The sequence below is a fragment of the Ovis aries genome, chromosome 17, assembly GCF_016772045.2.
Source record: "Ovis aries strain OAR_USU_Benz2616 breed Rambouillet chromosome 17, ARS-UI_Ramb_v3.0, whole genome shotgun sequence".
NCBI classification, from domain to species: Eukaryota; Metazoa; Chordata; class Mammalia; order Artiodactyla; family Bovidae; genus Ovis; species Ovis aries.
This window is the reverse complement of record NC_056070.1, coordinates 46,207,867-46,225,747: the sequence shown is the minus strand read 5'-3', so window position 1 is coordinate 46,225,747 and position 17,881 is coordinate 46,207,867. Positions and strand designations below refer to the sequence as shown.

At 49.4% G+C, this 17,881-nt stretch overlaps 1 protein-coding gene across 2 annotated transcripts in view; it reads left to right on the top strand.

Annotated features, from left to right (window-relative positions):
• The window catches only part of ADGRD1 (adhesion G protein-coupled receptor D1), a 176,458-nt gene that overhangs the window by 42,069 nt on the left and 116,508 nt on the right, over window positions 1–17,881 (top strand). For both annotated transcript variants that reach the window (XM_004017305.5, XM_004017304.5), the window contains 4 exons: window positions 955–1,072; window positions 2,311–2,421; window positions 4,133–4,208; window positions 16,633–16,774. In XM_004017305.5, the coding sequence (XP_004017354.1) occupies window positions 955–1,072; window positions 2,311–2,421; window positions 4,133–4,208; window positions 16,633–16,774 (447 nt within the window). The remainder of the gene's footprint in view (window positions 1–954; window positions 1,073–2,310; window positions 2,422–4,132; window positions 4,209–16,632; window positions 16,775–17,881) is intronic.

Sequence of the window (17,881 nt, the reverse complement as noted above, 5' to 3'; positions counted from 1 at the left end):
AGGCCATGGGCCTGAAAGAAAATGTCTAAAATTGGCCTCCATGTTCTATTTCCAGCTCATTAGACTCTTATGGAGCATATGTTTGTGAGAGAACGCCTGGGACACTTAGCAACAGATGGATGCTTTTTTCAGAAGGGTGGGAAGGAGAGAGGGGTGTGATGGCAGAGATTCACACACCACACCCTCAGGGGAACTGAGATGCCCCCTCCCTGCTAGACGTGTGTCTGAGGATAAGGGGCAATCAGCCCAGTCTGAGCGGGCTGCAGAGATACAGGGTGTCCTGGAGGGACTCCCTGCTTCCTTGGGGGCAGCACCCACTAGGATCGCCTCTGCTTTGGGGACTCAGAGTAGAGAGGACCTTGGAAAAAGGAAGACACACACCAGGCTTGTCAAGGAGGCCAGGGGTGACTTGGGGTGCTGGCACCTTCAAAGTACCCTCCCCTTTGTGGAGATTAGGACAGAACTGCTGTCTTCATCCTGGAGGGTGTTGGGAGCAATGAGCCCCCTCCTCATGAAGCAGAAGAGGATGGAGTAGGGGGTGCAGATCAGAGAGATGGCAAGGTCCCCAATGAGCTCAGAGTGGACCCAGGACCAGGTCCAGTCACTCTGTGTCTGAGTGTGGAAGCCTTGGAGCTGATGCTCTGGTGACTGGGGTCAGCCTCAGCCAGTATTCACGTTGTGTGAGCTCTGCTAGGGCGGGTGACCTCAGCGGTCCCCTCCACACTTGTGAAATGGGTCAACAGTGTGACTGTTTCTCCTCTCACCTGGTCGTCGTGAGGCCAGAACTTGGCTGGAAACATCACTCAGCCGATGCTGGGTGACCTCCTCTGCAGGAATGTTGACAGTGAACTTGAAGCTTGATCTTGTGCGTTTGTGCGTTTGATGCCTCCAACTCATGCACGTGCTGAGTGAGCTCCATCTTCACGTCTCCTTCCTGTCGTGATGTTGTTTCAGGACAGCGCTGTGGTGCCGGGCTTGATAGACACCATCGACACCGTCATGAGCCATATAACTTACAACCTGCAGGCCAGCAAGCCCCAGGTCGCCATCGTGGGTTCCTCGTCCATGGCAGGTAGCTCGGCAGTGGGGGTGTGGGTGAGGCTGGCTGTGCCGCAGGCGAGGGCGGGTGGAAGCGGGGGTGCAGGCAGTGCCACCTGCTTGTTGAATTCTGCTGCACTCCTGCATTTTCTTGCGTGCACCCAGGTACACATAAACCTCACATGCCGTGCGTGGAGATGCACCTCTTCATTGTCCTAAACTACGTTGCCTGATGTGCAGTGACATTTTGGAGAAAGACAGAGTTAGGTCGGAACAACTGTGCTCAGCTGGGATGTGCACATAGGACCACGAGAGCCTTTGAGACTGACTTAAGGGCCAGATTCATCTCGGTGACAACTGTCTCAGTGCAGGGCAGGAGACGAGCAGCAGCAGCCCCCGGAGTGTCTGTGGGGTACCAGGTTCCCTAGGGTCAGCTGCAGGTTTCTCCAAGATATTGGTCACACGGTCTCCTACAAGTGGTCATCATGGTTCTTGATATTCTCAGAATCTGTGTCTAGGGAGCATGTGTGCATACTAAGTTGTTCAATCATGTCTGACTCTCTGCGACCCCATGGACTATAGCCTGCCAGACTCCACTGTCCATGGGAGTTTCCAGGCAAGAATACTGGAGTGGGTTGCCATTTACTCCTCCACGGGATCTTCCTGACCTAGGGATCTGACCTGCGTCTCCCGTGTTGGCAGGCGGGTTCTTTACCACTAGCACCACCTGGGAAGCTTGGTACCCTAATACTTTATCACCAGAGCCTCAGTTCTGGAAAGGAAGCTTCATTCACTCACTTGGGTTGGTTTAATGGGAGTTTGTCGGCCAAGGCAGGTCCCTCCATGCGGTGATGCTTTTAGCCTCACTTAGAAGATGAGTGTCATGGGCATTTCATTTTCCTGTGTCTTGTGGGGTCCCCGGTGTGGAGGAGGAGCCCTGCAGCACGGGGGTCTCCCTGCCAGATTGGATGCGGTTGGTGCTGAGGCCTCTTAAGCTGAGGGGCTACCCTGAGGGCAGAGGGGTCACCTCAGGCCAGGAGCCCCGCCCGCGCCCCCACGCAGCAGGTGGCAGCCAGACAGGTCTGCCACATGGTCGCAGTTACTGCTCTGGACACTCACTTTTAGGTTCTTGTTTCCTAAAGGTAATTACACTCCCCAGGAGAGCTCATTCTGTCAAAAAAAAAAAAAAAGCAAAAGCAGATGGGATTTTACAGCCCAGTTTCCTGCTCTGGAGTTGACTGACTACAGCTTCATCTCTCTGGCTTGTTTTAGACTTTTCAGTGGCCAAAGTGCTCCCCAAGACCATGAATTCCTCCCACTACCGCTTCCCGGCCCGGGGGCAGAACTACATCGAGATCCCCCACGAGGCTTTCCACAGCCAAGGTGAGTGCTGCTTGGGACCCTTAATGCCGACTACAATCAGGCCTTGAGCATGGGGACGGAGGAGGCAGGCTGGCAATCTGCATTCTATACTTGCTCACTGGAGGATTCTTAGTGGACCATAAGCTGATGTGGCCACCTCCCCTCCCTGCTGGGGTGGCCTCAGGCTGGGTGGCTGGGTGAGGGATTTTGTCTGCTCAGGAGCCTGGGCTTCTCCTCCTGGGCAGTTGAAGTCAGGGTTAGTGATGGGACAGCAGCCAAGGTGATCTCAATTACTCTCTAGGGGGGCCCGGGTGGCTCTGGCCATTTTTGCTATTGTGACTGTCCCCCTGCCCCTTGAAAGATGACTGTGTCTCTGCAGGCGTGTCACTCTGTCCCAGGGACCTTGGGCAGTCAAGGGAGTTGTGGATTCTCGGCACCTGACCATTTGGCCAGAGGCCACACGCTTCCCATTCTGCCTTCAAGACTGAGGACCAGTCTGGGTGGTGGTCCCCTCTCCAGCTCGGGGCCCTCACTCCCCAGCCCTTGGGAGCTGACCTCTGCTCCCTGTACCCTCTAGTTTGCTCTGTGAAGGGTGCTCAGGGATGCCGGGGTGTCCTGCTCTCAGGGGACTGTCCTCCCACACTTGGATTGAACTGTAGAAGGGAGAGGTCCAGGGGCAATGCCAAGGTTGACCTAAGGCATACCACTGCACGTGGGGTCTCATCTCATGTGGCCGCTTTTACTGTTAGAAATCCCCAGGTCTTTAGAATCAGCAAGATCACAGCCTCATGTGGTCTGCCCACATGGAAACTTCTCACACTTGGAAGTAGAACTAACTGGTCACAAGCACCGACTCCATGGCTGAAATTCCTGGGCTCGAATCCCAGTTCAGCCACTCAACTGGGCAAGTTACTGAACCTGCCTGGCCTCCGTTTCCTCATCTGTGACTTAGGGGACAGTCTTAGTATCTGCCCCAATCTTTTGTGGTGAGAATTAGAAGAGACAGCTCTTACACCAGTACCTGGCCCATAGTAAATGTGACATGAATTGTTAATATACATTCCTGAAGTTTCAACACACTCAACAGATATCCTGAAGAACTCAGGAAGCATCGGGGGACTTGCTCCTCCCAGCCTCCTATTAAGCTAGTGGAAGGAGGTAACAGAATGGATGATTCCTGTTTCCAAGCTGGAATAGCACAGAGAGGTGGGACTCAGCAGAAGGAGTAACAGGTGTCTGGGTGACTTGTGGATCCTGCGTCCGCTGCCTCTCTGGAGTGCTGAGATCGCTGTAAATACTGCAAACACACATAGCCCATAACATTCACTCATGGCTGCAGTGCTATTGCCTGGCACCGCCAACCACAGCTCAACCGGGCTCTGCCTTCAGAGGCGCATGGTGTTCCTGGAATGTCTACCCACCCACCCACTCACTCTCCGCCAAGAGTTGCAGCATCCACGTGCCCAGAGATGGCTCAGGGGCGGAGCAGGAAGTGGTTGCCGTGGCTGCATTCACAGTTGAAGGGTGGAGTGGAATCTCTACTGGAACTCTGTCCTCATGGTCAGTTCTGCCCCTGAATGTCCCTCCCCTTGCCCTTGAGGAGCTGCTGGGTTCCCGGGTCTGAGATCTACACTGTGTGTTGCTGGGCAAGCACTTTTGGTGGGGGCTTTGTGTTTCTCTTGTTTATCACTGGGGATGCTGACAGGTGTCTGGTCGTCTGCTCTTTCCCCAGCCTGGACCACCATTGTGGGGCTGCTCTACCATTCGGTGCACTATTACTTGAGCAACATCCAGCCAGCCAACACCAAGTGAGTTTCTGGGGGCCACATAACATGGAGTGGGGAGGGGTGCCTGTTTGCTGGGTAGCAGACCACTGGGACACCCCCACCTCCCTGCCACCAGAGGCTCATGCAGTATTGTATCAGTGAACTTGTGGTGCCAGTGCCTGGTGCTTCTCTGTTAGAGCAAAGGAAGAAGATGCAGGGATGCCTGCACCGGGGATTCATCAAGCCTCAGGGGCATGGGCTGATAGTGCAGTGGTCAGGAGCACTGGCTGAGTGACCATTCCACCTGGAACTGTGTGACCTTGGACAAGTCAGTTGACCCCTCTGAGCCTCAGTTTCCACTTCTATAAAATGGGAAATGAGCAGCACATGCCTACATCAGTCAAGACTGTGTTGGATATATCAGCTTAGGCAGAAGGGAGAGGTCATGGCACTAAGAAGGGCAGGAGTAGTCAGCTTCAAGCATGGGTGGATCCATGGACCCAGAAGATACTGCTATGACCTGGTCTCTCCTTTCCCTGCCTCTGCTCTCCCCCATGTCAACTCATTTCCTGCCAAGCCCCTTCATAGAGGCATTGCTGGCTCCCGTAGATTCAGACCTATATGGGTTTGGGTCCTGAGATTTCAAGAAGGAGAGTAATTGTCTTTTATGAATGAAAAGTCAGTTTCATTCAAAATCTAGAAAAGACTGTGATTGGCCAACCTGGGTCACGTGCCCATCCTGGCCCCCCAGTCATGGTGGGAGAAGATCCTGCTCTCTCATTGGCCATGTCTGTTCACATGACCTTCTAGAATTTGGGGGTGGAGCAGCTAAAAAGGGGATGACAGAGGATGAGATGGCTGGGTGGCATCACCGACTCGATGGACGTGAGTCTGAGTGAACTCCGGGAGTTGGTGATGGACAGGGAGGCCTGGCGTGCTGCGATTCATGGGGTCGCAAAGAGTCGGACACGACTGAGCCACTGAGCTGAATTGAACTGAACTGAACAGCTGTACTCAGACCACAGGGAGGGGCTGGTTCCCTCAGGAAAGATTAGGCATGGGGCCTGTTCCTCCCTTTCAAGGGGTCCCTTGGAGGGGACAGGGAAGTAGAGTCTAGGGCCGGGGCAGAGAAATTGCCAGTGAGGTATGAGCCCAAGGGGCCCATTTCTACAGTTAATGTTTGGAAGGCAAAGCCGTTTCTGTTGGCCGCAGATCTGCCCTAGACGGGGGCCCTGCAGAGGGCAGCAGGCAGGCTCTGGTCCATCTCTCTTCCCGGGTGTCTGGCACAGCGCCCGGCCCAGAGTGGAGGCTCTGAAAAGGCGCCTGGAGACAGGGCTGTGCATCTCAGAGGGAGCCGCACAGTGCCTCCACCCCTGACCCCGACGAGGCCCTGCTTCCCTCCCCTGCCAGGACCACGCCTGGGAAAGCTGATAGTATGAGAAAGCGTGTTCCTGCAAGCTCACTATCTCTGCTGATGGGAAGGCGCTGCGGGGGCGGGTTTCAGACGCTGGTGCGGCTGCTGGGTATTTGGAGTCCTGTGTGATGGAAAGCAGGCAGCTATTTTTAACCGCTTACAGATAAACGAGAAATGATAAATACTTTCTAATGATGCAAAAAGTCCTGTTATCGTGAGCTCTCTCAGAGGAAGCCTCTTCTCCCACCTGATACCAGGGAGCAGCTCTTGGTACAAAAACCCTGGGCTAGGCCTGGGGGAAGCAGGCAGTGGTTTAGCTGACTTGGAGCGAAGCCTTGTTCTGGGTGTGATTGCCGGGGAGAGCCTGCACGTTGTCAGATTTTCACCTGGCACCATGGGTGTGCTTTCCAGAATTCTTCAGGAAAGTCACAAAGGAAGCAACCTGCTTTCCTTGGAAATATGCCCTCTAGACTATTTGGGGGAAATTTCTCTCCAAACCCAAGATTATGAATGAATAGTGGACCCAGCCTTAGCCCCAATTTATGTATTTACCTCTCTCATGGCTGGAGGTTCAGACTGAAACAGACTTTTCAGTGAAATCCATAAAAATGCGTATTTCTGGGGATGGCCAAAGCCTTCTGTGGGTTGGAGTAAGGGTGTGGGGAGGACCGTGTTTATGCCACATCTGCAGCGCCCCTCATCCTTGGGAAAGAGGACAAAGGCAGGACTGAGGGTTACAGATGGCAGTGGGTGCTTTGATTCACTGTGACCAGAAACACACTCTCTCTGGGTGTTGGCAAAGTTTTGCATAAAGGTCCAGATGGTTAATATTTTTTGGCTTTATCTCCTATACTGTTTCTGTCACATCTGCTGTGTAAAGGCAGCCCTGGACAATACATAAACAGGGGTGGCTGAGTGCCAGTAAATCTTATTTATAAGGCCAGGCAGTACCTATAGTTTGCACAGCCCTAGTGGGCACTGTTATATCAGTGCTGGTGGCAGTGATGGGGACAAGGCTAAGTCTGCCCTGCTGTGGGGAGTCCGTGCTTAAAGTTTGACCACCAGGTGTGATTGTCCTCCATCCTAAGCAGGGGTCCCCAAGCTCCTGGATCTAATGCCTGCTGATCTGAGGTGGAGCTGATGTAATAATAATCTAAAGTGCACAATAAATGTAATGCACTTGAATTATTCCAAGACAGTTCCTCAACCCCACCCCTTGTTCATGGAAAAATTGTCTTCCACAAAACTGTTCCCTGGTGCCAAAAATATTGGGGACCACTGATCCTAATGGATCAACCCTCCCATCCCTCTCCTCTCGCTGCCAGGGGTCTCCAGGCAGAACTCCCTGGAGCCTCAGGACCCAGGGCGCCATGATCTGCTCTCACACCCTCTGCAAGTTGTGGGCTGAGAGACTCACACAGGCAAAGAGCCCCCCAGCTCACAGCCCTCTACCCACTGCAACATTAATACCATGGACCTCTGAACTCTGGCAGCAGTGAATGCAAGCGTTCAGTTATTTTCCTGAAGTCAAAACAGAATGATTTTGTGATGATGACCACTTATTTTTCAGGTGTTGGGTCTTCAGTTCTAGGGTTAACACGTGATGCAAAGATGTCTTGTTGTCAACATTAACCTCAGAAAGAATCACCCCTTGGGCCCATCAAGTGTGGTCCCTATATTTGTTGTCTTAGCCCCTGTAGCACGAGGTGGCACAGGGGTGACATCAGCTGTGGTTCACATGCAGACTCGGAGCCAGGCTCCCTGCTTTTTACTCCCAGTCAGCCACCCTGCCCAGCTGGTGAACTTGGCACAAGCCTGGCAGTCTGTCTGCCTGCTTGCTTCTTTCCAAGAGAGGATGGCTGTCCTGATTTCTAAGGACTTCTGTGAGCTCTGAGTTAATGGTTTAAGTAAAGCGTGGTGCCCTTGAACATGATATGTAAGCTCTTCCTTTGTCATCACATGAGATGCTTGGCTGTTCTCCCAATCTCTGCCTTTAAGATGATTATCAAATTCCACGCACAATTGGAAGCAGATTAATGCAATTGCCTTGATAGTGTTCTGGTGTTCCCACTTGCTTGAACAGCTGACATCATTCCACTTCAGTTTTGTGTGTTATCACCCTTACACATTTATGTTTTTTGGGTGTGAGGTTGAAAGGATGCAGTGGAATCGTGACATCCTTTAAACCTCCCTGGGGTGTGGAGTCAGCACATGAGATTGATGGGATAGGAGGGCGACAGGGCTGGATGGGCTCTTCCCCACACCCTTCCTCTGTTGACCACTCTGGGCCCCACTGATGTCTGCCCTGGGGCAATGACTGACCATCCACAGGTCCTGGATGGGGTCGTCCTTTGTCCCTGCGTGGGCCTGGACTCAAGGGATCCTCTGAGGTCCCTGTCTCTGGCCCCATAGTGATGAGAAATGTTCAGTTCTTACTGATTCTCATCTGCCAGCTGGGACAGCTGTTCCTTCAAACCAGTGATCCGAGCTGGACAGGGCACAGAGTCACCTGCTCCTCCTCCATAGATGGGCCTGGGACTCAGAAGGGATGGGACTCCTTGACTGAAGGGCTGGGACTCGGGCCTCTGGATTTCAGCCTCTCAGTGATGGACTCACTTGTGCTTCAGAAGGATATGTTCCAGGGCGTAGATTTAACTTTAATGTCTGCATTTCTTTTTATTTTTAATGCTAAGTGTTTTCATTTATTTTTTTGGCCATACTGTGAGGCATGTGGGAGCTCCCCGGCCAGGAATTGAACCCTTGCACCCTGCATGGGAAGCATGGAGTCTTAACTGCTGGTCCTCCAGGGAATTCCCCTGTCTTCACGTCTTTGTAAAGCCAAAGGAATAACAGGGTCAGAATCACTGTGTAGCAGCCCGTGGTGTAGCCACTGATTTGGGCAGTCATCCTTAATGCCGACACCCCTGGGCGAGGGGTTGTGTGGAGACAGGGTTTTTCCCTGTTGCTCCACAGGATACCTGTTAATCACTAGGTGAGAAGGTCCTGGAGAGCAGACACCACTTTAGTCAAGGGGTCATGCTCAGTCTCACGGACATCGGGGCAGGCTGACGCCCTGCATCCCCTGATGGGAAGCAGTGGCAAGAGTCATCCTGCCCCCAGATGCTCAGCCTGATGCTCCCCATGAAGAAACAGTCAAGGGCTGTTTTGTAAAACCTTGATTTGGACTGTCACCTGTCCACGCAGTGGAAGCGGTAACAGGAGCAGGGCCTGTTCCAGGTCAGAGGGGCCTGGGGGGACATGGTGACTAAATGGATGCTGCCCCTTCCTTGACAGGAAAGCAGAGCTCTGACAGACACCCTGGGGACACTGAGGACACTGGACTGTAGACTGGGCACCAGATCACGGGTTGAAGCTGGGTCAGATTTCTGAGCGTGGTGATGGTTAGGGTGGTTATGTAGGAGGCAGTCTTTATTTTTAGAAGATACACTTAAAGTATTTAGAGTTGGAGTGTCATGATGTACTTTCTGATGATTCAGCAAAAAGAAGGGGCATGTCTGTGAGAGAGAGAGATGCCAGACAAAGCAAAAATGGCAGAATGGTAGGAGCTGGGAATCTAGGTGCACTGTTTCTAGCATTTTCTGTTGACATGACTCTTGCAATGCAAGGTTTGGAGAGGAGGGTCCTGGCTGGGGCAGAGCTTCTGGTTCTTGCCATTCTCTCTTGAGAGACCCCACTGAACTACTTTATTATATTTTGGCTGTGCTGAGTTTTCGTTGCTCTCTGGGTGTTTTCTCTAGTTACAGTGCACAGGCTTCTTGAGGCAATGGCTTCTCTTGTTGGGGAGCATGAGCTCAAGGGCATGGGAGCGCTTGCAGCATGTGGGATCCTCCTGGATCAGGGATCAAACCTGTGTCTCCAGCATTGGCAGGTAGACTCTTTATCACTGAAACACCAGGGAACTACTTCTTGATACCAAGAACTTAGCGACTTAGAATTTAGAACTTACCTGGGCACCACGGAGGTCATGTCCACCATCCTGGTTGATGCTCTCTTTTTTTGTCTGTCAGTCAGAGGCTCCTCATACCACTTGAGAATTCTCCCAAGTCTCTCCAAGGCTCTCCCCCACGTCTCCATGTGCATCATCTTTCAGGTCTTTCAGGCGGTTTTAGTTTCCTCTGCTTAGCATTTCTTGTCCCCTCACTGCCCCCTCAAGCATCAGTGAGAATGCAGCTCTGATAGAAAGGATGGAGATGGACTCCAGAGTGAGCAGGACACCGTGTTTGAGCAGGAACTTGCTAGAAAAGGAGTTCATTTACTAGGGGATATTTCCAGTTTTACTCTTTGTATTAAATCTCCATGTACAACCTGGTTTACCTGTTGCTGTTGTTCAGTCACTCAGTCGTGTCGGACTCTTTGCGACCCTATACCTGCAGCACGCCAAGCTTCCCTGTCCTTCGCCATCTCCTGGAGTTTGCCCAAACTCATGTCCATTGATTCAGTGATGCCATCCAACCATCTCATCCTCTGTCACCTACTTCTCCTCCTGTCCTGATCTTTCCCAGCATCAAGGTCTTTTCCAATGAATTGGCTCTTAGCATCAGGTGGCCAAAGTATTGGAGCTTCTGCTGCAGCCCCAGTCCTTCCAATGAATATTCAGGGTTGCTTTCCTTTAGGATTGACTGGTTTGACTTTCTTGCTGTCCAGGGGACTCTCAAGAGTCTTCTCCAGCACCACAGTCCAAAAGCATCAGTTCTTTGGCTCTCAGCCTTCTGGTTCACCTGTGGGGCCCTCATACTTGGAGTGGTCTTTTAATGAGACCACTTTTTCTTATTCCACGCATGCTGATTTCTCTTGCTTGAGGACCAGAACTGAGCTCTCCATGTGCTTGGGTGTTCTGCTTGCAGATTTCAGAGTTCCCAGATCTGCCCTAGAGATCCTGAAATCTTCCACCCTCTCTATGCTTTCTTTTTTTTTAATTTTTGCAATGTTACGTTGGTTTCTGTGGTACCAACAGCTCAAGTCAGTCATACATATGTCCCCTCCCTGTTGAGTCTCCCTCCCCTCCCACATCCCATCCCACAGAGCACCAGCCTGGGCTCCCTGTGTTATACAGCAACTTCTCACCAGTTATCCATCTTACACAGGACAGTGTACATATGTTGACGCTACTTTCTCCATTCGTCCCACTCTCTCCCTCCCCTGTGGTGTCCATGTCCTCAAATCCATTCTCTACATCTGTGTCTCCATTCCTTCCTGCAAACAGGCTCTTCAATATCCTTTTTCTAGATTCCATATATATGTGTTAATACATGATATTTGTTTTCCTCTTTCTGACTTACTTTGCTCTGTATAACAGGCTCTAGTTTGATCCACCTCACCAGAACTGACTCAAATTCATTCTTTTTTTATGGCTGACTAATATTCCACTGTATATATGTACCACGCCTTCTTTGTCCATTCGTCTGTTAATGGACGTCTAGGTTACTTCCATGTCCTGGCTATTGTAAACGGCATGCAGTGAACACTGGGGTACGTGTGTCTTTTGGAATTGTGGTTTCCTCAGGGTATATGCCAGCAGTGGGATTCCCAGGCTGCGTGGTAGATTTATTCCTAGTTTTTTAAGGAATCTCCATACTGTTCTCCATAATGGCCGTTTCCATTTACATTCCCACCAACAGTGTAGGAGAGTTCCTTTTTCTCCACATCCTCTCCAACATTTACTTCTTGTAGATTTTCTGATGATGGCCATTCTGACTGGTGTGAGATGATACCTCATTATAGCTTTAATTTGCATTTCTCTGGTAATTAGGGATGTTGACAGTCTTTTCATGTGTTTTTTTGGCCATCTGTATGTCTTCTTTGGAGGGATGTCTATTTAGGTCTCCTGCCCATCTTTTGATTGGCCTTTTTGCTTTTCTGATATTGAGCTGTGTGAGCTGCTTATATATATTCTGGAGATTACTCCTCTGTCAGTTGTTTCTTTTGCAGTTGTTTTCTCCCATTCTGAGGGTTGTCTGAACCTTGTTTATTGTTTCTTTTGTTGTGCAAGACTCCTCCTTGACCCACCTCCTAGAGTCATGGAAATAAAAACAAAATAAACAAATGGGACCTCTCCATGCGTAATCTAAGGCACAGATGACCAGCAGAGGGGTCATGGCTCAAATGTACTGAACTATGTAAGGGTGTAGGGCTGGACTTTGGCCTGTGTCAATCAGGTCCCCAGGGGCACCAGATGAGTAATTTGGGGGAAGTTAGAAGGAGAGGCCATTTGCCAGGCTGTGCTCAGGGTGTGCTCCCTACTATAAAGGATAGAGTAATAACAGGAGGGCTTCCCAGGTGGCTCAGTAAAGGGGGTAAAGAATCTGCCTGCCAATGCAGGAGACTCAGGTTTGATCCTCGGGTTGAGAAGATCCTCTGCGGGAGGGCATGGCAACCCACTCCAGTATTCTTGCCCAGAGAATCCCATGGACAAGGCTACAGTCCATGGGGTCACAAAAGAGTCCACACGACGTAATGACTAAACACCAACAGAATAACAGGAAGTGTTCTCAGAAGGAGGGAGTGGGGCATGATGCTGCCACCCTGGGCTGATGGGGTCTGGAGAACACAGCTCCTAGGGCAAAGATGCAGGGGTGTGGGGATGGGCACCGTGCCCTTTTCGTGACCCTGCAAAAACAGTGCTATCTGGGTCTCACTCTCCTCTCTGACTGGCTCTGATTTCCTGTGGGTGCTGCCATTGTCTGAATGCCCCAAAGCAGAGGGCAGGGCCTGTACAGGGGGGCGCAACCATGTGGCCCCTACTCCTGGGACTGTCTTCTTTGCCATTTCTCCCCTGGCATCTAGAATGAGCCTGTTTTCTTATCCAGAAAGGCCCCCAAGCCCCGGTACAGTCAATTCCAAAGTGACAGATAATCCAGTCTCTAAGTGTTACTGCTCCCCAGATAACAGGTTAAAATAAAAGAAAATCAAGCCTGGATCAGATTTATGAAGACATAGGAAAACCCTTATTAAAACTGGAGGTACCAGAGAGATTAAATGAAGTCATAAAAAAACCCTCTTTTTATTATGAAAAAAAATCGAACATCTGTAAAAACAAAAGAGACAGTCATCACCGGGTTACAACCAGGACCACCCACGGCCGTTTGGGCTTCCTCTGCCCAACCCGCTCCCTCACTCTGGCCCCACCAATTATTTTGAGGCAAATCTCTGACATCATGTAGTTTCATCTGTAAATATTTAGTCTCTATTTTTAAAAGACAAAGACTTTTAAAAATACAGAATAAACTCCATGCCATTATCCCATCTAAAAAGTAAACAGTAATTTCTTAGTCCATCTGATGTCTTGTCATTGTCGACTTGGGTGGTGGTGTTGGGATGGTGGGCTCCTCCTGGTTCAGCCACCGTGGACCCCGACCTGGGCCTCTCTGCAGGGCAAACCCAGCCAGAAGGAAAGGCCTCCCTGGCTGCATGAGAAATGAGTCACTGGAGATCATCAGTGTAAACCCATCCGTATTGAGAAATCGTACTTCTCCAGATTAAAAATGCTCCTAAGGGCACAGTGTAGACTGTTGAGTCTGATATCAGTTCCTGTCCTCAAAGGCAGTGTCTACTAGGCTGCATTTGGCTGAATCCACGTGTTCTGGGGCCAAATCCAGGAATCCACTCAGGATTTGCACTGCGTTTGTGGAGAGAAGATTCTCCATAGGTTTTCCACTTTTTACATGTTTTTCTTAAGATTTTGATCTAAGTCATCATGGTCTGTCTGTGAGAAGATTAATTCACTGAACACATTAGTTGAGAACCTACTGTGTGGCAGGCTTGGTTCTAAGGGCTTAGAGAGCTGTGAACAGAATGGGTAAGAAGCCAGCCCCTGATGGAGCTTACATCCTAGTGGGAGATGACAGCTGGCCTGATGAATTGTTAGGAAATGGATGTAGATGGGGAGAGGGTACATGTGGCAAATACCGATGTGTTTGTAGGGTCTTGTGCTCACGGTTGTGATTTTACTGTTGGCTAATATATAGTCCTAATTTTTGCTAGACAGATGATTTCTATTATGTTTGGTGGAATTACATACATGCTGACTTCACAGAGAGAAGCACAGACTGTGAAGTGTTGGCAAGCATTTCACCGTATCTCAGTGGATACTGCGCTGAGCTAAAACATCTCAGCTCCCTGAAATCACAAGCGGAGAGGTGGTCTATCTGGGCAGCCTCATTGTTGTGCAAGAGAGCAGGCCTCTGTGTCACCGAGGACCGCATCTTTCTATCTTTGGGTCTGAACTGGTCCCTGGTGACATCCAGCCAGTCTCAACTTTCCATAGCAGTGGCTGAACTCCCTGACTTTTTAGTGGGGATAATATCACCTCCAGAAGGTGAAAATTGGTTTGAGGGCAAGGAGTCTGAGATATTACAGTGGCTGTGGGTCTGCAAAGTTACCTAAAGCATATTGAAGTACATAAGCAGATTTCCTCTATGTCTGTGGGACTACGATTTCACGGGATGGGGAGGTGTTGATGGAGTAAGGGTGGGGTGTTTGGAAAAATGGGGCTAACAGGACTCTTTCTGCTGCTGCTAAGTCGCTTCAGTCGTGTCCGACTCTGTGCAACCCCATAGACGGCAGCCCACCAGGCTCCCCTGTCCCTGGGATTCTCCAGGCAAAAACACTGGAGTGGGTTGCCATTTCCTTCTCCAATGCATGAAGGCGAAAAGTCAAAGTGAAATCCCTCAGTCGTGTCCAACTCTTCGCGATCCCATGGACTGCAGCCTACCAGGCTCCTCCATCCATGTGATTTTCCAGGCAAAAGTACTGGAGTGGGGTGCCACTGCCTTCTCTGAGGACTCTTTAGGGGGCCATAATGAAAAACAATGGCTGAGAACCACGAGGTAGAGTGAGACTTGCTTTTCAGTGTCTTTCACTTTTTTAAACCTGTGTGACTTATTCCATATGTGTCTTGTAGCTTGGGGCTTGCACAGTGATGCCTTTCCAGAGAAGAATAATCAGAAAGCAAATCAACCATGTTCTCTGAGTTTCCAGCAGCTCCTCAGCTTTCCAACCTTGGTGATATTCACAAATACGAGGAATCCATGCCTCTGTTTTGCTACAGGGAATATTTTCTGTTGGAAATACCCTTAGGCAGGGTATTTCCATGAAGGCAGGGCTAGGGTTTTAAATATTTTTTTTTTTTTTTTTTAAATTTTGGACTATGCTTGGTCTTCTTTGTGGCATGCAGGCTGTTTGTGGAGGCACGTGGACTTCTTTAGTTGTGGTGTGCAGGCTCAGCAGTTGTAGATTCTTAACCACTGGACCACTAGGGAAGTCCCAGGGGTTTTAAATCTTTACAACAATATTTTTAAAAAACATCTCGCACTGACGATTCCAGGAATAGTTCTGTGTGCTGCTGGGGACCTGCTCTTTTTTAGGGACTCATGTTAGGGGCTTGTTTAAAGAGTTGGGTCCCATGGTGATGATGGTGGTGTTGGGGGGAGATGCGTGAGTCACTGGCTCTAGTCCTGGTCACCAGCTTTGAGCCTAGTTAACAGGTAAAACTAGTTGAGGGAGGAAGTAGATTGTACACCCAGCTCCCAGGGATCTGCTTGATGTTATGAAGATGATTCTGTGAGTATAAACACAGGGAAGGGACAGAATCTCCATGCAAAAGTCCAGATTAGGAAAGAAACCAGCAGATGACTGGGTGACCTGAGTCGGGGCTGAATGACTTCATGTCGCAGGCATCCTAGTGAAATGTCTGAAATTCAGAGTAAGGCAACAGACATTTGCTGATTACTGACCGTATACCAGGCAGGGCGAGGGTGAGGGCTAGATAAGCAGTCACCAAGAACACAATGTTCCGAGCAGTGTTCGTTCTTGGGGTCATTCATGTGCTGCAAGTGGCAAACCCTGAAAGTGAACACCTTCTTAGGTCTTGCACCCCAAATTCCTTGTTTCCCTCATCCTAGTCCTGGCCCTGCCTGTCATTTCAGCTTCATAACACCACGAGACAAGTACTATGTCTATCAGCCAAGATTCTTTTGATTGGGCATAAGCAACAGAAACCCAGGCATAAGCTGTTTTAAATAAAAGGGGAGTTTGTTGGATCACATCAGCTGAAAGGTGCATGGACAGCTGGCTTCAGGAGCAGCTTGATCCAGCATCCAGTTGCTATCACTCAACTCCATCTCTCAGCTTTTCCTGGGTGTGGACCTCCTTCCCAGTCAGTCTCTCTGTTCATGATTATAAGCCACTGCTGGAACCTCTGGAGAAGGAAATGGCAACCCACTCCAGTGTTCTTGCCTGGAGAATCCCAGGGATGGGGGAGCCTGGTGGGCTACCATCTATGGGGTCGCACAGAATTGGACACAACTGAAGCGACTTAGCAGCAGTGGCAGCAGCTGGAACCTCATGGTTCCAGACTGACATCTAGCAGCGAGAAGTGGAGATCTCTGACCCATCATTTCCATCTGAATCTTGTTACTTCTCTTCAGATCTTAATGGAACATGTGCTTGCATCTGAACAATCAGTAGGGTCTGAGGAATGCAGTGCACTGATTCACTCAAATTGTGATAGCGAGGTTTACTCTTGAGTTAAGGATGGAGGTCTCTCCAAAGCATATGGGCTACAAGTCAGGAAGGGGTGGTCACCTGGAGGGAAGCTGAAGTGCCTTTATCAGGAGAGGGATGAAGGGCTACTGGGTGACAAGACAACAGGTGTCCATCACATTACTGTTTGCCACAGCGGTTTATAATTTGGGCATGGCAAATTCCAACAGGTAAGTCACTTGTCCCAGGTCAAGTGAATGTATGGCTGAGATTTGATCTCATTGTTTTGATCTTCCTGTTCTTCCCCACTTCCTGGATTACCCCCTCCTTCTACTAGACTATAGACTCTGTGAGGTCAAGGGCTCCATCTCACCTTTTGGTACCAACACCAAGTCTTAGAGCAGAATGTGCTATTTGATAGAAATAAAAACTCCACCCCTAAAAGCTTTCAGTCTCAAAAGTCTCAGGCTTAACATGAAATTTTAAACTCAAGGTTTTTTTTTTTAATTTTTAAAATTTCTGTTTTGTAATGATTTTTCATTTGTTCCCAAGGATTGCCGAGGCAGCAAATTACAAAAACTGCTTGCTCTCTGCGACCAGCTATCTGATCTCCCTGGAGGTCTCCCCAACGCCGAAGCTCTCCCAGAATTTATCGGGCTCCCCTCTTATCACTGTCCACCTCCGGCACCATTTGGTGAGTTAGAGTGAATTTGTCCTCATTTCTGCTCTTTGATTTCCTTTTGCAGCAAGGAATATTTGATCGTCTGTATGATTATAGAAAGAATCTTGGATGGATCGGTGCTGGCCAGAATTAGGATTTTGGCATCCATTCTTGTGATTATTTTTGAACAGCAGTGGAAAGTCCCCTGGATAGCTCTGGGGTTGGACGCACAGTATTAATTTTGTGTAAAAAGGCCTCTGAGATCAGACGTTGCTTTCATAGATGTGTGCACAGCAACTGTGGCTATTTCTGTTTTACAATAAATGTTGTCTTTGGAGGAGGGGATACCTTGGCTCATTCTCACTTATCTTTGTTGATAGCCGTTAGCGAGACAGAGAGCTTGGTTCTTTCTGGGAAACATTTTAGCATTTCAAAGAGACGTTTCTATACTTTCAGTTTTGAGCTATTTGTTTTGCCCCGTTGTAACTGTGATTATCTCCACCTTCACTCTATCTTTGTCTGTGATAAGAATGACAGGTGTATCAGGGACACAGATGTGCACCTGTCCTTTAAAAAGTGTGACTTTCCTTGTGCCAGGATCGTGCACTATGGTTGAAGCTTGACGTTTTCAAGGAATTTATTAAAGAATGCAATATATATGTTAAATTTTTATTGAAGTTTCGTTGATTTATAATGTTGTATCCATTTCTGCTGTATAGCAAAGTGATTCAGTATGCATTCTTTTCCGTATTCTCTTCCATGATGGTTTACGATAGAGGTTGAACAGATGTTGAACTGTACATTAGGACCTTGTTTATCCACTCTCTGTGTAATAAGAACTCAATCCACTTTTGATCCTTTGAAGTCCCACAAAGACCGATCCCGCCAGGATCTTCTATTTTGTTCCATTTTATACTGTTCCATCCCATTCTGCCAACATTATCTGAAGACCTACGGTGTGCCGACCCCTGTGTCTGTCTACCTGTGTTTTTATCACCTCCTCAATGAGACAGCATTGAGGGAAGCTGATGAGTCAGGACAAGCTGCTCTCACTGCAGCTCCTGCCTCACCCTGCCACCCCCCAGCCATGGTTCCCCACGAAGGTCAGGCCCCTTCTTGGTTCCCTCAGAACCCAGCTCT